Source organism: Oncorhynchus tshawytscha, linkage group LG11, assembly GCF_018296145.1.
Source record: "Oncorhynchus tshawytscha isolate Ot180627B linkage group LG11, Otsh_v2.0, whole genome shotgun sequence".
Lineage (NCBI taxonomy): Eukaryota > Metazoa > Chordata > Actinopteri > Salmoniformes > Salmonidae > Oncorhynchus > Oncorhynchus tshawytscha.
Window position 1 is genome coordinate 33,718,768 of NC_056439.1, and position 24,432 is coordinate 33,743,199.

The 24,432-nt window shown below is 43.9% G+C and overlaps 1 protein-coding gene across 3 annotated transcripts in view; it reads right to left on the reverse strand.

The window, feature by feature from the left end:
• The window catches only part of LOC112261806 (regulator of G-protein signaling 6), a 68,651-nt gene that overhangs the window by 7,343 nt on the left and 36,876 nt on the right, over window positions 1–24,432 (reverse strand). For all 3 annotated transcript variants that reach the window (XR_006084567.1, XM_042330033.1, XM_024437421.2), the window contains exons 3-10: window positions 19,785–19,884; window positions 18,341–18,391; window positions 18,130–18,236; window positions 3,273–3,324; window positions 2,560–2,624; window positions 2,079–2,155; window positions 1,413–1,494; window positions 993–1,067 (exon numbers count right to left, since the gene is read on the reverse strand). Coding sequence is in view for 2 of the 3 variants with exons in the window: in XM_042330033.1 (XP_042185967.1) it covers window positions 993–1,067; window positions 1,413–1,494; window positions 2,079–2,155; window positions 2,560–2,624; window positions 3,273–3,324; window positions 18,130–18,236; window positions 18,341–18,391; window positions 19,785–19,884 (609 nt within the window). In the remaining variant the exon portion in view is untranslated. The remainder of the gene's footprint in view (window positions 1–992; window positions 1,068–1,412; window positions 1,495–2,078; window positions 2,156–2,559; window positions 2,625–3,272; window positions 3,325–18,129; window positions 18,237–18,340; window positions 18,392–19,784; window positions 19,885–24,432) is intronic.

Genomic DNA, 24,432 nt, shown 5'->3' on the forward strand with positions numbered 1-24,432 from the left:
GTGATGAAGTCAATCTCTCCTCCACTTTGAGACAGGAGAGATTGACAGGCATATTATTAATACCAGCTCTCTATGCACATCCAAGGGCCAGCCATGCTGTCCTCTTCTGAGCCAATTGCAATTGGCACCTGACCACACGACTGAACAGTAGTCAAGGTGCAACAAAATTAGGGCCTGTAGGACCTGCCTTGTTGATAGTGTTGTTAAGAAGGCAGAGCATCACTTTATTATAGCCAGATTTCCCCATTTTAGCTAATACTGCATCAATATGTTTTGACCATGACAGTTTACAATCTAGTGTTACTCCAAGCAGTTTAGTCATCTCAACTTGCTCAATTTCTACATTCTTTATTTCAAGATTTAGTTGAGGTGTAGGGTTTAGTGAGTGTTTTGTTACAAATACAATGCTTTTCGTTTTAGAAATATTTAGGGCGAACTTATTCCTTGCCATCCAAGCTGAAACTAACCGCAGCTCTTTGTTGAGTGTTGCAGTCATTTCAGTCGCTGTAGTAGCTGATGTGTATAGTGTTGAGTCATCCGCATACATAGAAACTTTGGCTTTACTCAAAGTCAGTGCCATGTCATTAGTAGAAATTGAAAAAAGCAAGGGGCCTAAACAGCTACCCTGGGGAATTCCTGATTCTAACTGGATTATATTTGATAGGCTTCCATTAAAGAACACCCTCTGTGTTCTGTTAGACAAGTAACTCATAACACATAGGTTTTTCCAGCAGCAGACTATGATCAAGAATGTCAAAAGCTGCACTGAAGTCTAACAAGACAGCCCCCACAATCATTTTATCATCAATTCCTCTCAACCAATCATCAGTCATTTGTGTAAGTGCTGTGCTTGTTGAGTGTCCTTCCCTATAAGCATGCTAAAATTCAGTTGTCAATTTGTTTCCATATTGCTTATACACTCCCCCTCAACACACGCACACAGATACATACATAAACAGAGACCACTCATCACTAAAAGCCTTCTTCCTTACCTTTTTCACCTTCTGTGGATTCTTCTCTCTCTGGCACTTGCGAATGTCCATCTCTGTGGTGTTTACACAGCCTGGCTGTGAGAGAGTTAGTTTTCAGGTCAGATTATAGTGGGTCACCAGACATCCTTCCCTAGCCTGCAGGCTAGACTTAATTCAAAACTGGAGTTGGCTAATACAGAGCCCCACTAGGATCCAGATGAATTCAGGCTAACACGGGCCCCACCATACATTAAAACACTGTATTGTTCTAACAGTAGAGCCCTACAGGACTTTCACTGTAACATTCCTTGTCCTTTCATCATGCCCTCTCTCTATCACTCCTTCAGACCTTAGCACCACCTCCTCCTCTCAGCTTAGCACCACCACCTCCTCCTCTCAGCTTAGCACCAGCACCCTCCTTCCTTCCTCCTTTCAGCTTACCACAGGGCGATGGACGTCCCAGAATGCCCTCTCCTGGCTGTCTAGGATCTTCCTCTCAGCCTTGTCCTTCTTCCTGTCGATCCTGAGGGTAGGGGAGAGAGGACAGAGCCAAGTCAATACTGAGAACACAGACAGACATGTCACTCTTAATGAGAGACCAGAGGAGGGTAAAAGCTCAAAGTGGAAGTCACAACCTGTTTCGTCACCAAACAATTTGTGGTCTGGCTGCTGGCTGGTAGGGTACAACTCTTACATAACTGACATTTCCTGATCAGTGCTTGGTTGGACTGTTTCTCTCTCTCACTCGGAATGTAACAAAGCTAAAATATATTATCTCTTAACTACAGTAAATACTTAGTGCTCAGACTATAATCATTTGAAAGGGTAATCATGACCAATTAGGTTTTTCTCATGTCCTGATATCATGTTTACAAATGTCAACCAGCAGATGGAGATGTAGTGGAAGGAACAGTGATAATAGTCAATGAGTAAAATATCACCTAGAAAGTAACCTAGGGGTATGCATCTGGCACACTGGGGACTCTATAGTCACCTGCATCAATGCATGAAATATAAGGAATACACTGACATATGGCACAATAGACAAAGTATCAAAACCACAATATGTTGTGTGTGTGCTCGTTTGCCTAGTTACTGTCCACTCACTTGACCTGCGCCTCAGCTTGCATGAAGATGAATTCCCACTTCCTGGCGAAGGCCCTCTGCAGTCGAGCCAGGTTCTCCTGTAAGACCCCCAATCATTGAGAAATGAGGGGTAAGAGTAGACCAGTGAAGGTTCTTGGGTAATTGCATCGCTATAATGCTTTTTGCTGTATAAAGCTATCCAGCTCAGCTTAACCGGGAAGTAATATCATGGCTGTTGTAATTTGCATATAATAAGGGCATCTGCTTGGCAAGTGAGCAATACAAACATCTGTCATACATATTCAATGAAGTCACCTATTTGAATTGTGGGGAAAACAACACTCTGACTAAACCTATATGGCATGGAATAGACAAGAGCTTATGAGCATGGCATGTGATCTGAGAGAATCTGTAGTTGTGTAGTTGATACCTCTTTTAAAGAGTCAGTAGTGTATTGATAGTGTACTGACGACAGTTCCAGTAGGGTGAATATGGGACTCACAGCCTCGTAGTCAGCTAGCTCCAGCCTGGCCTTGTTCTGCATGGTGCGCTTGCACAGGTAGATAGCTGCAGAGGAGAGAGAAGACAGCAGAGTGTAGTCAGTTACTTACTGTTGCTTGGCAGACTGCCTGCCTTTAGTGATATTGCCAAACAAATGTCACATATGCTGTATCGCCAGTTGTAAGTGTAGTTTATTTCTTGCAAACAAATGCCACCTACTCGGTTTCCGCCTGAGTAAATCTGTTCCGATCAGAGTGAGGTGAGCAATATTTAATGAGACAGTTGGCAACTTTCCATTTACATAATCAGGCTGGAGAAATGCCATGCAAACATGAAACCCTGAAGATGTACAATAATGTCACGTAAGACGTCTGTACCCTGATTGGCTAATATAGCCTGGGGGTAAAATTAGATCCTACTGGGGAGATAGTGGGATGCATTACAGAGTGGGCCACTCAATCAATACTGGGTGTGAGACAACAACAGATCCGTAGTCTGTGTTTAGACTCTAGGCAGGAGGATATGACACAGTCTGGGCCAGACACTGCTCTCACTCTGCACTGAGCAGAGCTATAGGTTAGGCTGGCAGGGAGGGGCATCAGGGGGGAATAGCTGGGGGTTACACATAATGAAAATATGAGGGGTAACATTTAGACACATTTGAGGTCAGTGATATTTTCTCAATCCACCCTTAGGGACCACAACATAACTTACCATAGTCTGTGTTTTCAGGTTCCCAACAATTAGAGGGCCAGAAGTATGGAGCCTGAGGAGGAAAGTGGAGAGATCATTAACTTACTCATCATCTTAAGATCATTTATACATCAGAGCATCTGTCCAAGACTGGAGAGGGTCTCCTTTTTACTGTCTTTCCTAATGTTGATGCAGACATTTTTTCCCACGCTGTCCCTAGGAGCAGTGTTTGAAGTGAACAGATCCTTTTCTTTATGTTTCACTCTGTAAACATTTTTGTGTTGAGTATGTGGATTAAAATGCTCAAATAATGAGGTTTTAAACACATTTCTGAGACACAGTTTAGTTTGAAGATGGGCAGCCCCGGTTTTAATATGCATGTTGTGTCCAGTCCACCCTGACTCATAGCCCTAAGTCATGTTGAGATGAAGATGCTGGAGAACACACAAACCGTCCATACTCTTTGTTCATGCCTTTCCCTCTCTACAAACATGCTGAAGTTAAAATAAGATGAGTGGTGTGATAATCAATGCCCTTCTTATGCTCTGCATAACTATATAGGTAAGAACAATAGCTATATTCTCCATCCAGATTTCTTTGATTATCCCAATTGATATTTCAGATTCACAGTTCATTCCATGATGCATAAATAATGGATTTCTCAGATCTGTCATTTTTAATGATGGGCAGAATTTAGAATGCAGAGATGTGCCGAGACATCTCCAATATCACTCATATAATTAGCTTAAAGCCCCCATGCAGTCTTTGTAATTTTATTTTTAAATCAGCACTGTATGTCTAAAATATCACTGAGTGTTTAGTGAAAATGTGTAATTTAAATGCTCAGTCTGATCATGTGGGTGTTAGGTAACAAATTTGAAGATATTTACATAAGCAGCCCTGATTGGCTGATAGGATGGTCTAGAGCCGACCCCCTTACCCAGATGACATCATGATGTGGGCCAAAAGTTTCATCCCACCTGAACAGGCTGAAATTTCAGGATTTCCTCTCAAACAGCTCTTACACAAAAAGGGCAATCTGATCATTTTCACAGTTTCTTAGTGTTATTTCGACCTCATAGTGTGGAAATATCATTACTGCACTGCCCCTCTAACAACAAAAGGCTAACAAGATGATTGAGATATGAATATGTGTCAGAAGCAACACATCAAACAGACAGGTTAACATGTATTTTCTCAAGTCTAAACCAAACTGCAGCAGTGACATATCATGGTGTGACTAGCCGCAGGAAGTAGGGGTGCTGAAGGTGCTGCAAATTGAAATACTTTGGCCAAAATTATTTAAAATAAATGTACAAATTCAAAATACTACACCAGGGAGCATAATTTAGCCACAGAGGATCAGTAGCTTTTAAAAAATAGCTGTGGATTCAGTTTTATCACAAGCACTTACAGTTGTGAAAGCTGCAATTTGGGAAACATGCATGTCAAATATAGAACAGCTTGTTGCACTGTGGCCAAAGACAAATATTCTATAGAAGAATTTTGGAACCTTTAAACCTGGTACTTTGACTGTTAAATTCAAGGGTACACAAGCATTGGTTGCCAGGCCTTACTTTCGGTGCGATTGTAAATTCCATCTGGAGTGCCAGAGCATTGTCAGATTATCCGTTCGTAAACTCAGACGAGAGTGCTCTGAAATCGGAGTAGATAGCCAGAGTGAATTTACGAACACACCCTTGAATGGTAACTGTCATCTATGGTTGGTTGTGGCTGTCAAATAGCTTTTTGCACATTTCTAAATGCACAAGAAAAAACAATGGGATACCATTTGGAAAGCAAATCCCTACTGCTGAAAAGAGAAGACTAATCTAAGAAGACTAGTCTGTTGAAGCTAAGATTTTTTAACAAGTGATTGCATTGTGAATTGTTATGCAATAATTGATTAACAAGATACATACAAGATACATACAGATACGAGATACATACAGTGCATTCGGAAAGTATTCAGACACCTTGACTTTTTCCACTTTGTTAAGTTACAGCCTTATTCTAAAATGTATTAAATTTTAAATATATATATATATATATATATATCATCAATCTACACACAATACTCCATACAAAGCAAAGCAAAAACAGGTTTTATGAATACTGAAATATCCAATTTACATACAATTGAAGTCGGAAATTTACATACACTTAGGTTGGAGTCATTAAAAGATGTTTTTCAACCACTCCACAAATTTCTTGTTAACAAACTATAGTTTTGGCACGTTCATCTGTACAAACAATAGTATGCAAGTATAACACCATGGGACCACGCAGCCATCATACCGCTCAGGAAGGAGATGCGTTCTGTCTCCTAGAGATGAATGGTACGTTGGTGCGAAAAGTGCAAATCAATCCCAGAACAACAGCAAAGGACCTTGTGAAGATGCTGGAGGAAACAGGTACAAATGTATCTATATCCACAGTAAAAAAGAATCCTATATCGACATAACCTGAAAGGCCGCTCAGCAAGGAAGAATCCACTGCTCCAAAACAGCCATAAAAAAGCCAGACTACGGTTTGCAACTGCACATGGGGACAAAGATTGTACTTTTTGGAGAAATGTCCTCTGGTCTGATGAAACAAAAATAGAACTGTTGACCATCGTATGTTTGGAGGAAAATAGGGGGGGCTTGCAAGCCGAAGAACACCATCTCAACCGTGAAGTACGGGGGTGGCAGCATCATGTTGTAGGGGTGCTTTGCTGCAGGAGGGACTGGTGCACATGGAGTGGCCATCACAAAGCCCTGACCTCAATCCTATAGAAAATGTGTGGGCAGAACTGAAAAAGCGTGTGCGAGCAAGGAGGCCTTCAAATCTAACTCAGTTACACCAGCTCTGTCAGGATGAATGGGCCAAAATTCACCCAACTTATTGTGGTAATTTAATGGCAATGCTACCAAATACTAATTGAGTGTTTGTAAACTTCTGACCCACTGGGAATGTGATGAAAGAAATAAAAGCTGAAATAAATCATTCTCTCTACTATTATTCTGACATTTCACATTCTTAAAATAAAGTGGTGATCCTAACTGACCAAAGACAGGGAATTTTTACTAGGATTAAATGTCAGAAATTGTGAAAAACTGAGTTTAAATGTATTTGGCTAAGGTTTCTGTAAACTTCCGACTGCAACTGTAAGTATTCAGACCCTTTACTCAGTACTTTGTTGAAGCACCTTTGGCAGTGATTACAGACTCGAGACTTCTTTAGTATCATGCTACAAGCTTGGCACACCTGTGTTTGGGGAGTTTCTCCCATTCTTCTCTGTAGATCCTCTCAAGCTCTGTCAGGTTGGATGGGGCGTGTCACTGCACAGCTATTTTCTGGTCTATCTAGAGATGTTAGATCGGGTTCAAGTCTGGACTCTGGCTGTGCCTCTCAAGGACATTCTTGTCCCGAAGCCACTCCTGCGTTGTCTTGACTGTGTGCTTTGGGTCGTTGTCCTGCTGGAAAGTGAACCTTCGCCCTAGTCTGTGGTTCTGAGCTCTCTGGATCAGGTTTTCATCAAGGATCTGTCTGTACTTTGCTCTGTTCATCTTTCCCTCCATCCTGACTAGTCTCCCAGTCCCTTCCACTGAAAAACATCCTCACAGCATGATGCTGCCACCACCATGCTTCACCGTAGGAATGGTGCGAAGTTTCCTCCAGCATTCAGGCCAAAGAGTTTAATCTTGGTTTTCATCAGACCAGAGAATCTGGTTTGCCTTTTGGCAAACTCCGAAAACGTTTTTCTTCTTCTCCCAGAGAATTGGCCGAGGCCAATATTTTTTTTTGTCTTTTCAATATTTTTATCTGACAAAATCCAGCTATTACTGGCTAACGGAAACCCTGAGCCAGACAAGTGACCGGGACCCGGGAAGATTTATAATTTATTTGACATTTTAAGAATTTACCAGTCATCCATATGCATTGGGTGTGTAACCCATTAGGGTGTCCACCCACACAGCCAGCGCCATCAATAATCAAGGGATATTGGCCAAATGAGCCACATTTACACACACTTAAAAACAGTCTATAACAAATGACAAAAACACTATTCCTTGTGTTTCGAATTTCGATGTGTAGCATATGCAAAACTTTATAGCCCATTGTTTTATTGGTATTTACTTTCCTAGAACAATAAATGTCCATCTCATGTTCAGCTGTGGGAAATTTGAGCACTAAATGCAACAAGGAATTGCATGCATAGGCCTATAGACCTAGGTGTCCACTGTATGATATTAATAAAAAGTAAATATAAAGGAAGAGAAGCTTAGTCCTAGTCCCATAGAGAGAGAGAGATGCCTGAGGCATGCTATGACACCAACATTCATTCATTTATCCTTGTCAGATTGGCTACTGCGTCTGCTATACAGATATAGGCATAGAGAAGGAGTCTAATTCATACATTTTCTATCTGAATATTTTTTATAAAGATAAGTATTATATTGTTATATTATAGGGGTAACTCTGGTAGGCCTAAAACATTATTCCTCACCTCAATTTCAACTGTCAGTCAGTTGGAGCGCCTCTGCGCACTGCCTTCATGTCATAGGCCTTCAGTATAATAGAGGCTAATAGCCACACCACACCAATCCTTCACAAACGTTTCTAAACTTTATTAAGGTAATATCAAAAGTAAGTCAAGCCATTGTTTATCTGGAAAATATGAGCAGGATAATATATCATGGTAAACACAACACTACAGTTGGAACTTCATTTGGTCCCAAAAAATGGCTCAACAGAATGAAACAAAACACTTGCAAAACATTCACAAAGGTTTTGAACAGGCTGTATTGCAGCAATTACCAAGAAAGGCTAGTGCCTACCATACCCAACACATGACAGCAAATAGGGTAATGATGTTTATTTTACAACAGACCGTATAACTTATCTTAAACTAAATACAGAATTTAGCCAACGAAAATGTCTCCTCAGAATTAAACAAAATACCTTTTGCATAGGCTTTTTAAAGAACTGATTTAGACTAATACATATGCCTACAATAATAAAAATGATATACATAACAAAAATAATAAAACAAATGCTAAAAAATGTGTTTGTTTTTTTGCATCCTACCTGAATAGCAAGTTGCACATAAAGTACCAGTCAAAAGTTTGGACACATTTGTTTTTCAACGGGACAATGACCCAACACACCTCCAGGCTGTGTAAGGGCTATTTGACCAAGAAGGAAAGTGATGTTGTGCTGCATCAGATGACCTGGCCTCCACAATCACCAGACCTCAAGCCAATTGAGATGGTTTGGAATGAGTTGGACCACAGAGTGAAGGAAAAGCAAGCGCTCAGCATATGTAGGAACTCCTTCAAGACTGTTGGAAAAGCATTCCAGGTGAAGCTGGTTTAGAGAATGCCAAGATTGTGCAAAGCTGTCATCAAGGCAAAGGTGGCTACTTTGAAGAATCTCAAATATAAAATATATTTTGATTTGTTTAACACTTTTTTGGTTACTACATGATTCCATATGTGTTATTTCATAGTTTTGATGTTTTCACTATTATTATAGAATGTAGAAAATAGTACAAATAAAGAAAAACCCTTGAATGAGTAGTGTAGTGTGTCCAAACTTTTGACTGGTACTGTATGTGTGGTATTAATAAAAAATATTCTGCTAATGTCTTATATTATGTAAATGACGTAGCATGCATGACATGTGTTTATTAAAGGCTTGCCCCGAAACATCACAGATTTATCTCAAAGCACAGCAAGAAGTTGTCATTAAAAGCGGGGCTTCCAAAGATGCAGCACCTATTTATAGCACAGCGTGCCCACACAGCTTCTGTCAAAGCTCCTCAGTGCTGGCACAGAGACACACTCAAAAGGGCATCAACATACTCAAAAAAGCATGCAGGTCCTCTTTTATTGGCAATGACGATGCTCACTTGTTGCACCACACATAACATCAGAGGAAGGGTATTTTTTAGTCCGATTGATTATGGGTGACACACACGCATCCCCTTCCAGAAAAAGGCTCGTCATGCATTTTAATCTGAGGGAAAAGAAGTGTGCATAAATGGATTCTCCGGTAGATTGGGGGAGGAGTGGGATGGGTGAGTGACAGAGAAAAGTGCAGAGGAAGAGAGTGCCAGCTTAGCACTTCCCAAAGGGAGCTGCTCCTAGCTGGGATTAGCCAGCCATAGTGACTCATTATTCTGGAGCCTTTCAGCAGGACCAGGGACCATTCAGCCTCCACTACACTGTAACACACTCTGTTGAATGTCACAATGCATGCAGGGCCGGCTTAATGCAGGGGCGTACTAGGGCTGAAGCCCCTGGGCCCAGGCCCGATGGGTGACCAAGAGGCAGCAAAAAAACACACACAAAAAAAAGTTAAAATATAAACTCAGCAAAAAAAGAAACGTCCTCTCACTGTCAACTGTGTTAATTTCAGCAAACTTATTTTAACGTGTAAATATTTGTATGAACATAACAAGATTCAACAACTGAGACATAAACTGAACAAGTTCCACAGACATGTGACTAACAGAAATTGAATAATGTTGTCCCTGAACAAAGGGGGGGGTCAAAATCAAAAGTAACCGTAAGTATCTGGTGTGGCCACCAGCTGCATTAAGTACTGCCGTCATCTCCTCCTCATGGACTGCACCAGATTTGCCAGTTCTTGCTGTGAGATGTTACCCAACTCTTCCACTAAGGCACATGCAAGTTCCCGGACATTTCTGGGGGGAATGGACCTCACCCTCCGATCCAACAGGTCCCAGACGAGATGGGACCCAGACGCAGATGAGCAGGGACCCTGGGCATCTTCCTTTTGGTGTTTTTCAGAGTCAGCAGAAAGGCCTCTTTAGTATCCTAAGTTTTCATAACTGTGACCTTAATTGCCTTCTTAATTGCCTATCTTTGAAGGACAGGGTCCTGAAAAAGGGACGTTTCTTTTTTTGCTGAGTTTATTAAGGAAAAAATATACTGCATATATTATATACAGTGTATTTGGAAACTATTCAGACCCCCTGACTTTTTCCACATTTGTTACGTTACAGCCTTATTCGAAAATGGATGAAATTCATCTTTTCCTCATCAATCTATACACAATACCCTGTAATGACAAAGCAAAAACAGGGTTTTAGACATACTAATTTATATAACAAAACAAAAACAGGGTTTTAGACATACTAATTTATATAACAAAACAAAAACAGGGTTTTAGACATACTAATTTATATAACAAAACAAAAACAGGGTTTTAGACATACTAATTTATATAACAAAACAAAAACAGGGTTTTAGACATACTAATTTATATAACAAAACAAAAACAGGGTTTTAGACATACTAATTTATATAACAAAACAAAAACAGGGTTTTAGACATACTAATTTATATAACAAAACAAAAACAGGGTTTTAGACATACTAATTTATATAACAAAACAAAAACAGGGGCAGCAGGAAAAGTGGTTAGAGCGTTGGATAATAACCGAAAGGTTGCTGGATCGAATCCCCGAGCTGACAAGGTAAAAATCTGTCGTTCTGCCCCTGAGCAAGGCAGTTAACCCATTGTTCCCCGGGCGCCGAAGATGTGTATTTCGATTATGGCAGCCCCCCACACCTCTCTGATTCATAGGGGTTTGGTTAAATGCAACACATTTCAGTTGAATGCATTGAGTTGTACAACTGACTAGGTATCCCTCTTTTCTTTCCCTTTACTTACATAAGTATTCAGACCCTTTGCTATGAGACTTGAAATTGAGCTCAGGTACATCCTGTTTCCATTGATCATCCTTGAGAGGTTTCTACAACTTGATTGGAGTTCATCTGTGGTAAATTAAATTGATTGGACATGATTTGGAAAGGCACACACCTGACTTTATAAGATCCCACAGTTGACAGTTCATGTCAGAACAAAAACCAAGCCATGAGGTTGAAGGAATTGTCTGTAGAGCTCCGAGACATGATTTTGTCAAGGCACAGATCTGGGGAAGGGTAGCAAAACATCTCTGCAGCAATGAAGGTCACCAAGAACACAGTGGCCTCCATCATTCTTAAATGGAAGAAGTTTGGAACCACCAAGACTCTTCTTAGAGCTGGCCGCCTGGCCAAACTGAGCAATCGGGGGGGAAGGTCCTTGGTCAGGGAGGTGATCAGGAACCCGCTGGTCACTCTGACAGAGCCCCAGAGTTCCTCTGTGAAGATTGAGGTACCTTCCAGAAGGACAACCGTCTCAGCAGCACTCCACTAATCAGCCGCTTATGGTAGAATGGCCAGACGGAGCCACTCCTCAGTAAAAGGCACATGACAGCCCGCTTGGAGTTTGCCAAAAGGCACCTAAAGGACTCTCAGACCATGAGAAACAACATTCTCTGGTCTGATGAAACCAAGATTGAACTATTTGGCCTGAATGCCAATCGTCGAGTCTGGAGAAAACCTGGCACCATCCCTACGGTGAAGCGTGGTGATCACAGCATCATGCTGTGGGGATGTTTTTCAGTGGCAGCAACTAAGAGACTAGTCAGAGTCGGGAGAAAGATGAATAGAGCCGAAAGTACCGAGAGATCCTTGATGACAACCTGCTCCAGAGTGCTCAGGACCTCAGACTGGGGCAAAGGTTCACCTTCCAACAGGACAACGACCCTAAGCTCACAGTCAAGACAACGCAGGAGTGGCTTTGGGACTAGTCTCTGAATGTCCTTGAGTGCCCCAGCCAGAGCCCGGACTTGAACCTGATCAAACATCTCTGGAGAGACCTAAAAATAGCTGTGCAGCAACATTTCCCATCCAACCTGACAGAGCCGGAGAGGATCTGCAGAGAGGAATGGGAGAAACTCCCCAAATAGTTCAATAAAATATGTACCAAGCTTGTAGCATCATACCCAAGAAGACTCAAGGCTGTAATCGCTGCTAAAGGTGCTTCGACAAAGTACAGAGTAAAGAGTCTGAATACTGTTTTTGCTTTGTCATTATGGGGTATTGTGTGTAGATTGATGAGGATAAAAATATTGAATCCATTCTAGAATAAGGCTGTAACGTAACAAAATGTGGAAAAAGTCAAGGGGTACCTCAATTACCTCGTACCCCTGCACATCAACTCGGTACTATGACCCCATGTACAGTATATAGTGAAGTTATTGTTATTCATTGTGTATTTACTATTACTTTTATTATAATGTGATATACATTTTCTATTATTTCTCTATTTTCTTTATCTTTGCATTGTTGGGAAGGGCCCGTAAGTAAGCATTTCACTGTATGCCTGTTATTTTCGAAGCATGTGACAAATAACATTTGATTTGAACAGCAATGCCAGATTGTGGGATGCTGTGAGTAGATATGCAACACTGTACATTGTGCCTCTCCAATTGATATCATCTATAAAATCATATATATATTTATAATATAGTGATCTGTAGTGATTTACCCACGGGTTAAGGGAGAGAACAAGGGTAGTGAGTCCAGACCAATTACAACACTTGACCTGTTACTGAGGATCAGACTATAGGAATCTCTCAATTCAGTTGCTCTGTTAGAACACTCTCCCCTGGTTTTCTCTGCTTTAGAGCGTAAAGTGACCAGCCACAAGGTATTGAGGCTACTGTTCTAGACAGGAATAGTTCACACTATTCCAAGATGGCGTAGCAGTAAGTCGTCCTGTCTCTGTCCTGTCCTGTCTCTGATTTGATTTGATTGATTTGATTTGATTTGATTGATCTCGTCGTGTCCCTTGTATATATCGTCTATTTTTCGTTTTTTACATATTTTTCTTCAAAAACATTTTGCTAAACCTAAGCTTCCAAATACTTCCAAATACTCTCCTGCAACCCGCCTCACCCAATGTAGCTATTTTTCCTAAAGTATTTATATTTACTTCGGAACCGGAACCCCTCAACTGAAGCTAGCCGGCTAACCACCAGCTATGCTAGCGGTCTTCAGCTAACCGGTCATCAGCTAAGCTAACCTTTAGCTCGGAAAGCTCTCGCCAGCTCGAACAACGTGACTCTAACCAGAGCATAACGGACCTATTTATTTTTCATCCCCGGATTCATCCCTGGATTCCCACCGCAAACGGAACATTTCAGCTGGATCTTCACAACTAGCTATCTAGCTAAACCGCAACCCCGGATGATTACTCCTGGCTAGCGCTTCCACCCACTTAGCGTGAAGCTAGCCTGGCCAGCGCACCTGTACTACCACCGTAGCATACTCCTGGGCTACAATACCCGGGCCCACGACCGGTCTATCGATGTCACCGCATGAAGAGGAATAAACAGACTCACCCCATCACGACGTCCCCTAAAGGCCAACTCTCTAGCCCTCGCTATCTCCCTGCTTGCTAAACTCGGCCTGCTAACTGCTAGCTTGTCTAGCCCCGGTCCGCTAACTGCTACCTTGTTTAGCCCGGGCCTACGAACTGTTAGCTTGTTAGCACAGGCCTGCTAACTGCTACCTTGTTTAGCCCGGGCCTACGAACTGTTAGCTTGTTAGCACAGGCCTGCTAACCGTCTGAATCGCCGCGTCCCAAACACTCACCGGACCCATATTTACTTTCTATCTCTTCTTGATTTTTAATCTGTTTATACCTTTCCGGAAACCTGCCTCACCCAATGTGATACGGAATCGCTATTATTTTTAATTTTTAGAACACACTCAAGAACCTCCAGAAGCTAACCAGCTAACTAGCTACAAGCTATTTAGTCATTGTTAACTTTTTTTTCAACCTGGATAACACTCGCCAGTCCAGCTTCCCTGCCCCATCCACCGCTGCCCCCTGGACACTGATCTCTTGGCTACATAGCTGATGCACGCTGGACTGTCCATTAATCACGGTACTCCATTCTGCTTGTTTATGTTTTATCTGTCGGCCCCGTTGCCTAGTCAACGCCATTTTACCTGCTGTTGTTGTGCTAGCTGATTAGCTGTTGTCTCACCTACTGTTTTAGCTAGCTTTCCCAATTCAACACCTGTGATTACTGTATGCCTCGCTGTATGTCTCTCTCAAATGTCAATATGCCTTGTATACTGTTACTCAGGTTAGTTATCATTGTTCTAGTTCACAATGGAGCCCCTAGTTATACTCTTCATACCCCTGATAACTCCTTTGTCCCACCTCCCACACATGCGGTGACCTCACCCATTACAACCAGCATGTCCAGAGACACAACCTCTCTCATCATCACCCAGTGCCTGGGCTTACCCCCGCTGTACCCGCACCCCACCATACCCCTGTCTGCGCATTATGCCCTGAATATATTCTACCATGCCCAGAAACCTGCTCCTCTTATTCTCTGTCCCCAACGCTCTAGGCGACCAGTTTTGATAGCCTTTAGCCGCACCCTCATACTACTCCTTCTCTGTCCCGCGGGTGATGTGGAGGTAAACCCAGGCCCTGCATGTCCCCAGGCACCCTCATTTGTTGACTTCTGTGATCGAAAAAGCCTTGGTTTCATGCATGTCAACATCAGAAGCCTCCTCCCTAAGTTTGTTTTACTCACTGCTCTAGCACACTCTGCTAACCCTGATGTCCTTGCTGTGTCTGAAATCTGGCTCAGGAAGGCCACCAAAAAATTCAGAGATTTCCATACCCAACTATAACATCTTCCGTCAAGATAGAACTGCTAAAGGGGGAGGAGTTGCAGTCTACTGCAGAGATAGCCTGCAAAGTAATGTCATACTTTCCAGGTCCATACCCAAACAGTTCGAACTACTAATTTTGAAAATTACTCTCTCCAGAAATAAGTCTCTCACTGTTGCCGCCTGCTACCGACCCCCTCAGCTCCCAGCTGTGCCCTGGACACCATTTGTGAATTGATCGCCCCCATCTAGCCTCAGAGTTTGTTCTGTTAGGTGACCTAAACTGGGATATGCTTAACACCCCGCCAGTCCTACAATCTAAGCTAGATGCCCTCAATCTCACACAAATCATCAAGGAACCCACCAGGTACAACCCTAACTCTGTAAACAAGGGCACCCTCATAGACGTCATCCTGACCAACTGGCCCTCCAAATACACCTCCGCTGTCTTCAACCAGGATCTCAGCGATCACTGCCTCATTGCCTGTATCCGCTACGGAGCCGCAGTCAAACGACCACCCCTCATCACTGTCAAACGCTCCCTAAAACACTTCTGTGAGCAGGCCTTTCTAATCGACCTGGCCCGGGTATCCTGGAAGGACATTGACCTCATCCCGTCAGTTGAGGATGCCTGGTCATTCTTTAAAAGTAACTTCCTTACCATTTTAGATAAGCATGCTCCGTTCAAAAATGCAGAACTAAGAACAGATACAGTCCTTGGTTCACCCCAGACCTGCCTGCCCTCGACCAGCACAAAAACATCCTGTGGCGGACTGCAATAGCATCGAATAGTCCCGGGATATGCAACTGTTCAGGGAAGTCCGGAACCAATACACGCAGTCAGTCAGGAAAGCTAAGGCCAGCTTCTTCAGGCAGAAGTTTGCATCCTGTAGCTCCAACTCCAAAAGTTCTGGGACACTGTGAAGTCCATGGAGAACAAGAGCACCTCCTCCCAGCTGCCCACTGCACTGAGGCTAGGTAACACGGTCACCACCGATAAATCCATGATTATCGAAAACTTCAATAAGCATTTCTCAACGGCTGGCCATGCCTTCCGCCTGGCTACTCCAACCTCGGCCAACAGCTCTGCCCCCGGCAGCTCCTCGCCCAAGCCTCTCCAGGTTCTCCTTTACCCAAATCCAGATAGCAGATGTTCTGAAAGAGCTGCAAAACCTGGACCCGTACAAATCAGCTGGGCTTGACAATCTGGACCCCCTATTTCTGAAACTTTCCGCCGCCATTGTCGCAACCCCTATTACCAGCCTGTTCAACCTCTCTTTCATATCGTCTGAGATCCCCAAGGATTGGAAAGCTGCCGCAGTCATCCCCCTCTTCAAAGGGGGAGACACCCTGGACCCAAACTGTTACAGACCTATATCCATCCTGCCCTGCCTATCTAAGGTCTTCGAAAGCCAAGTCAACAAACAGGTCACTGACCATCTCGAATCCCACCGTACCTTCTCCGCTGTGCAATCTGGTTTCCGAGCCGGTCACGGGTGCACCTCAGCAACACTCAAGGTACTAAACGATATCATAACCGCCATCGATAAAAGACAGTACTGTGCAGCCGTCTTCATTGACCTTGCCAAGGCTTTCGACTCTGTCAATCACCATATTCTTATCGGCAGACTCAGTAGCCTCGGTTTTTCGGATGACTGCCTTGCCTGGTTCACCAATTACTTTGCAGACAGAGTTCAGTGTGTCAAATCGGAGGGCATGCTGTCCGGGCCTCTGGCAGTCTCTATGGGGGTGCCACAGGGTTCAATTCTCGGGCCGACTCTTTTCTCTGTATATATCAATGATGTTGCTCTTGCTGCGGGCGATTCCCTGATCCACCTCTACGCAGACGACACCATTCTAAATACTTTCGGCCCATCATTGGACACTGTGCTATCTAACCTCAAACAAGCTTCAATGCCATACAACACTCCTTCCGTGGCCTCCAACTGCTCTTAAACGCTAGTAAAACCAAATGCATGCTTTTCAACCGATCGCTGCCTGCACCCGCATGCCCGACTAGCATCACCACCCTGGATGGTTCCGACCTTGAATATGTGGACATCTATAAGTACCTAGGTGTCTGGCTAGACCTCAAACTCTCCTTCCAGACTCATATCAAACATCTCCAATCGAAAATCAAATCAAGAGTCGGCTTTCTATTCCGCAACAAAGCCTCCTTCACTCACGCTGCCAAGCTTACCCTAGTAAAACTGACTATCCTTCCGATCCTCGACTTCGGCGATGTCATCTACAAAATGGCTTCCAACACTCTACTCAGCAAACTGGATGCAGTCTATCACAGTGCCATCCGTTTTGTCACTAAAGCACCTTATACCACCCACCACTGCGACCTGTATGCTCTAGTCGGCTGGCCCTCGTTACATATTCGTCGCCAGACCCACTGGCTCCAGGTCATCTACAAGTCCATGCTAGGTAAAGCTCCGCCTTATCTCAGTTCACTGGTCACGATGGCAACACCCATCCGTAGCACGCGCTCCAGCAGGTGTATCTCACTGATCATCCCTAAAGCCAACACCTCATTTGGCCGCCTTTTTTCCAGTACTCTGCTGCCTGTGACTGGAACGAATTGCAAAAATCGCTGAAGTTGGAGACTTTTATCTCCCTCACCAACTTCAAACATCAGCTATCTGAGCAGCTAACCGATCGCTGCTGCTGTACATAGTCTATTGGTAAATAGCCCACCCATTTTCACCTACCTCATCCCCATACTGTTTTTATTTATTTACTTGCTCTTTTGCACACCAATATCTCTACCTGTACATTACCATCTGATCATTTATCACTCCAGTGTTAATCTGCAAAATTGTAATTATTCGCCTACCTCCTCATGCCTTTTGCACACATTGTATATAGACTCCCCCCTTTGTTTTCTACTGTGTTATTGACTTGTTAATTGTTTATTCCATGTGTAACTCTGTGTTGTCTGCTCACACTGCTATGCTTTATCTTGGCCAGGTCGCAGTTGCAAATGAGAACTTGTTCTCAACTGGCCTACCTGGTTAAATAAAGGTGAAATAAAATAAATTTTTTAAAAAGTGCACAGGATCATTTATGGTCATAACTCATGTTATGGATGGTGTAGTGGTCCAGTTTGGGACCACTACACTCCTAGAACAAAAGGTGCTGTCTAGAACCTAAAGGGGTTATTCAGCTGTCCCCACATAAAACCCCTTGAAGAATCCTTTAGGTTCCATGTAGAAAATAAGAAAGAAAACGTTTCTCTATGGGGGACAGCCGAAGAACCCTTTTTTAACCCTTTTTTTCTAAGAGTGTAAGGAGGTACGTCTACTGGTGCCTGACGTTGCCATGGTAGCTTACCTGGAAGCGGTACAGGGTCCCATCATCTTTGAGAGTGAGGACGTGGTCGGAGATGGGGAAGAGGTAGCCAAGGGCAGCGATCAGGCTCCCTAAATGAATGGCTTCAGCTACAGGAAAGAAGACTAACGCTGAGTAGAGAAAAATGGCTTGAGTAGAGACTGACATCAGGGGTCAATCCCAGTCACGCTGGCTATGTACATAGCAGACATACCTGAGTCCTCAATGGAGAGGTTTTTCATCAGCCACTGCACAATGTCTGCTCCTGGTATTCAAAGCAGAAGAACGGTTGATAGGGACAATGAAATGGCATTGTACACACACAGAAAACCTCTACACAACAGCTGCAATAGTTAACAGGTCTCCCCTCAACAATCTATTACTTTTAGCTTACAGCACAGCTACAATGCCCTTGGCTGAGGCTGAATGGAACAATGTGATCTTGGTCTAACAATAGGCAGGAAACCACACTGCCCTTTCCCACCTGGACAAAATGAACACCTATGTGAGAATGCTATTCATTGACTACAGCTCAGCGTTCAACACCATACTGCACCACAAAGTTCATCACTAAGCTAAGGACTCTGTGACTAAACACCTCCCTCTGCAACTGGATCCTGTACTTCCTGACAGGTCTCCCCCAGGTGGTAAGGGTAGGCAACAACACATCTGCCACGCTGATCCTCAACACCGGGGCCCCTCAGGGGTGCATGCTTAGTCCCCGCCTGTACTCCCTGTTCACCCACGACTGCATGGCCAAGCACAATCCCCCCTCCGTCGGCCCCCCTGCTACTGCACGGCAAGCGGTACCCTAGCGCCAAGTCTAGGTCCAAAAGGCTCTTTAACAGCTTCACCCCCAAGCAAAAAGACTGCTGAACAATTAATCAAAAGGCCACCCCCCCCCTTTGTCTTTCACTGCTTCTACTCGCTGTTTATTATCTATGCATAGTCACTTTGCCCATACCAACAAATTACCTCTTTACCTTTTTATTTTGTTGACTAAATATTTTCTTAACTCTATTTCTTGAAATGCATTATTGGTTAAGGGCTTGTAAGTAAGCATTCGGCATGTGACAAATACAATTTGATTTGATTTGAAACCAGGTAACCATCTTTTCTCTCCTGGACAGCAACATATTTGGCAAAATGTGAGGAGGAGTGAGACTGGGAGAGTGAAGCGTGAGCCCAGCAGGCCTAAAGAGACGTGAGGGGGTGAGTCACACTCAGAGCAACGTTACTGGGACCCCCCTCCTCTCCTATTCCCCAGCCCCATGGCTACTGTTGACTCTGTTGACTCACACACACACATACACACACCAGCCAGAACAGTCTTACTCACTCACACTGCACCCTTAAACCATGTCATAAAACACACAACCAGCCACTCTCTACAATGTCAGTGCTAGACGGCCTCATCTGTCCCCCTCTGCAGAGGCAGCAAGTCAAATGAGCCTGAAAGGTCATATTTGCTTTAATGATTCTGACTCTTTGTCTGCTCTCTCTGCTTTCTCTCATTGTATGAGACAACAGACACACACGCACGCACACACGCACACACGCACACACACACACACACACACACACACACACACACACACACACACACACACACACACACACACACACACACACACACACACACACACACAGCTGGTCACCTGATACCACACTGGGGATCTTGGACAGGAAGCTCTTGACAGTTCGGATGGCCACCCCTCCTGCCTTCTCATCCTGTAGCCGCATAATGACATCTTCAATCTAACAGGGAGAGGAGACACAACAAAAGTGATCAGGGTTAGAACACAAACGAAACCATCCACAGTCTCTCCATTAAAATGGTTCATTTTCATATAACAATCCAATTTTAATGTGGAAATCTAGGGTCTGTTTATCCAGCCCCACAATTCCCACGGTAACAAGGCCCACCAATGGGGAGACTAGGCCCATTGAAGATGGCTGTCAGAGCGATTCCCCAGAGGTTAAGATAAACATCACACCTCAAACGCCTTGCAGGCAGCAAGCACCCCGCCACATCACACAACAGCAGCCTAAAATTAGGCACGGCCGCACCGTGCTCGCAGCTCAAGACTCAGACACACACACACACCCACATACTGACTGACTGTAAACAAAGACGATTATGCTTGGATGAATTCAAAGGCCTGATTGTGTGCAAAGCTGATTTGATTTGGCTGCTCCTTTAGCTTCACCATCTCAGAAAGGTCATCTGTATTTATCTGCACTGTTAAATGGGAGATGGCATGGATCGACTCGTTCTATTACCATCAATATTCAGCAACAATCAGAAAACGCTCTTTATCAGCTATTTGTATAGAGCCCTATAGGGGACAGTGATAAAGTCACGCAATTCTCTGTTGTGTGTCACTGCCATTCCAGCATGTTCCTGACCCCCTTCTCTCCCTCTCCTCTCATCCATCATTCAAACAGACACATTTGCATGTTCCAGCAGCCTCCTTAGCCTCAGAAATTCAGCTCTTAGCGAGCGCACCAAGGGCCAACTGCCTCCTCTCCTAAGTGGTTGCAGCAGGTTGCAGTTGCACGGCATGCCTCAGTACTGTGTATCTCTGCCCGCACAACGACAACCATAGAGAAGTGCAGTATTCTGGCCAATCCCAACTAACAGGCCAAGGACAGTATAAATAAGAATGGTTGGTTTCGCAACAAGTACAAACATTGGTCACTATTTCAACAACCAGCCCCTACAACCATTGTGTCTCTGGTCTGATGGCCTGATGAGAGCAACAAGCATAATTCAGTAGACCCATTAGCAGGTCTGTCTCTGGCTAGAAGTAGTGTTGAGAAGACACAAGGTCCGTCTCTGGCTAGAAGTAGTGTTGAGAAGACACTAGGTCCGTCTCTGGCTAGAAGTAGTGTTGAGAAGACACTAGGTCTGTCTCTGGCTAAAAGTAGTGTTGAGAAGACACTAGGTCTGTCTCTGGCTAGAAGTAGTGTTGAGAAGACACTAGGTCCGACTCTGGCTAGAAGTAGTGTTGAGAAGACACTAGGTCTGTCTCTGGCTAGAAGGAGTGTTGAGAAGACACTAGGTCCGTCTCTGGCTAGAAGGAGTGTTGAGAATACACTAGGTCCGTCTCTGGCTAGAAGTAGTGTTGAGAAGACACTAGGTCTGTCTCTGGCTAGAAGTAGTGCTGAGAAGACACTAGGTCCGTCTCTGGCTAAAATTAGTGTTGAGAAGACACTAGGTCCGTCTCTGGCTAGAAGGAGTGTTGAGAAGACACTAGGTCTGTCTCTGGCTAGAAGTAGTGTTGAGAAAACACTAGGTCCGTCTCTGGCTAGAAGTAGTGTTGAGAAGACACTAGGTCCGTCTCTGGCTAGAAGTAGTGTTGAGAAGACACTAGGTCCGTCTCTGGCTAGAAGGAGTGTTGAGAAGACACTAGGTCTGTCTCTGGCTAGAAGTAGTGTTGAGAAAACACTAGGTCCGTCTCTGGCTAGAAGTAGTGTTGAGAAGACACTAGGTCCGTCTCTGGCTAGAAGTAGTGTTGAGAAGACACTAGGTCCGTCTCTGGCTAGAAGGAGTGTTGAGAAGACACTAGGTCTGTCTCTGGCTAGAAGGAGTGTTGAGCAGACACTAGGTCCATCTCTGGCTAGAAGGAGTGTTGAGAAGACACTAGGTCCGTCTCTGGCTAGAAGGAGTGTTGAGAAGACACTAGGTCCGACTCTGGCTAGAAGTAGTGTTGAGAAGACACTAGGTCTGTCTCTGGCTAGAAGGAGTGTTGAGAAGACACTAGGTCCGTCTCTGGCTAGAAGGAGTGTTGAGAATACACTAGGTCCGTCTCTGGCTAGAAGTAGTGTTGAGAAGACACTAGGTCTGTCTCTGGCTAGAAGTAGTGCTGAGAAGACACTAGGTCCGTCTCTGGCTAGAAGTAGTGTTGAGAAGACACTAGGTCCGTCTCTGGCTAGAAGTAGTGTTGAGAAGACACTAGGTCCGTCTCTGGCTAGAAGTAGTGTTGATAAAACACTAGGTCCGTCTCTGGCTAGAAGTAGTGTTGAGAAGACACTAGGTCCGTCTCTGGCTAGAAGTAGTGTTGAGAAGACACTAGGTCCGTCTCTGGCTAGAAGTAGTGTTGAGAAGACACTAGGTCCGTCTCTGGCTAGAAGGAGTGTTGAGAAGACACTAGGTCTGTCTCTGGCTAGAAGGAGTGTTGAGAAGACACTAGGTCCGTCTCTGGCTAGAAGGAGTGTTGAGAAGACACTAGGTCCGTCTCTGGCTAGAAGGAGTGTTGAGAATACACTAGGTCCGTCTCTGGCTAGAAGTAGTGTTGAGAAGACACTAGGTCTGTCTCTGGCTAGAAGTAGTGCTGAGAAGACACTAGGTCCGTCTCTGGCTAGAAGTAGTGTTGAGAAGACACTAGGTCCGTCTCTGGCTAGAAGTAGTGTTGAGAAGACACTAGGTCCGTCTCTGGCTAGAAGGAGTGTTACGAAAACAGTATAAGTTGCTATATTTACTCTTCTGCAAGCCGCACAATCAAAGGCAATTATCTCCTTGCACACTGGCTAAATATTAAATAGATGACTCAGACACTCAAGTCATGAATCTAATATACCTGAGCAACACATTTTAGATGCGTATGGATTTAATAATAGTCCGATAATGTGGAGAAGAGAAGGAATAGTGAGGCAAGACAATTATAATTCTCTCACCGAATGACTGCCTCTTTGCACAGACTGTGCAGTTGGAGACAGAGAGAGAGAAAGAGAGAAAGAAAGAGAGAGAGAAAGAGAGAAAGATAGATAGAGAGAGAGAGAGAGAGAGAGAGAGAGAGCACTAAGATACTACACCACATCAACTCTATTTTCAGAGAGAAGAAACAAGGATTTTACAGTACAGTTACATTCTTATCTTTTAGAACGGCACTATCAGTCCAACCAGATTTACTGTCTTCCTGTGTCTGAGTACAAACCTTGAGACAAAACACTGAGAATAAGTTATGAAATTATCTCCATTCGCTGCAATACAATGCCACTCCACACACACCGAGAGAGAAAACAGTAAAAGGATTTGGTTATTTTGTTCTTGTTAAATAATGGACCTTAGACTCCATAACAGGTTTGAAAATAATTAATTATCTCCCTATAGGATGACAGTGGGCACGAAGTACTTAGCAGGGGTACAGAAACCAGCAGTATCTTTTCACTGTGGAAGCTAATGGTATTTGCATCTTGGTGTGAAGGGCTTTTGAGAGCGGAACATTCCTGCTAGCTGCCGATAACAGTACTTTGCCCTGCCACACTGAGCTCTATTAACGGCAATCGGGGAAGAGGTATGTGTGTGTGTGCCTGTGTGTGTGTGTCTGCTGGGGCCCATTGTCATCCGTTCCTCTTATCTGTGAGGTTACTGAGGGCCCATGCTGCTGTCAGGGCAGTGGCTACTCAGCCAGCCACCCTGTGACGCTCCCTAGCAGGCCATTACAGTGGACTGCTCAACTTATTATCAACACAGAAACACTATCAGGACTTATGGTACTGTATATGCTGTGTGGCTTAGATTCCCAACTGTAGTTTCTACCTCAAACAGTGGTTTCAGTTGAAACAATGACTGGGAGCTACAATTGAAGTCGGACGTTTACATACAGCTTAGCCAAATACCTGATATTTAATCCTCGTAAAGATTTCCTGTCTTAGGTTAGTTAAGATCACCACTATATTTTAAGAATGTGAAATAGTTGACAGAATGATTTGTTTCAGCTTTTATTTATTTTATCACTTTCCCAGTATGCTTGGGGTCATTGTTCATTTGGAAGACCCATTTGCGACCAAGCTTTAACTTCCTGACTGATATCTTGAGATGTTTCTTCAATATTTCCACATAATTTTCCTGCCTCATGATGCCATCTATTTTAAGTGCACCAGTTCCTCCTGCAGCAAAGCACCCCCACAACATGATGTTGCCACCCCCGTGCTTCACGATTGGGATGGTGTTCTTCGGCTTGCAAGCCTCCCCCTTTTTCCTCCAAACATAACGATGGTCAATATGGCCCAACAGTTCTATTTTTGACCAGACCAGAGGACATTTCTCCAAAAGTACGATCTTTGTCCCCATGTACAGTTGCAAACCGTAGTCTGGCTTTTTTATGGAGGTTTTGGAGCAGTGGCTTCTTCCTTGCTGAGTGGCCTTTCAGGTTATATCAATATAGAACTAATTTTACTGTGGATATAGATACTTTTGTACCTGTTTCCTCCAGCATCTTCACAAGGTCCTTTGCTGTTGTTCTGGGATTGATTTGCACTTTTCGCACCAAAGTACGTTCATCTCTAGGAGACAGAACG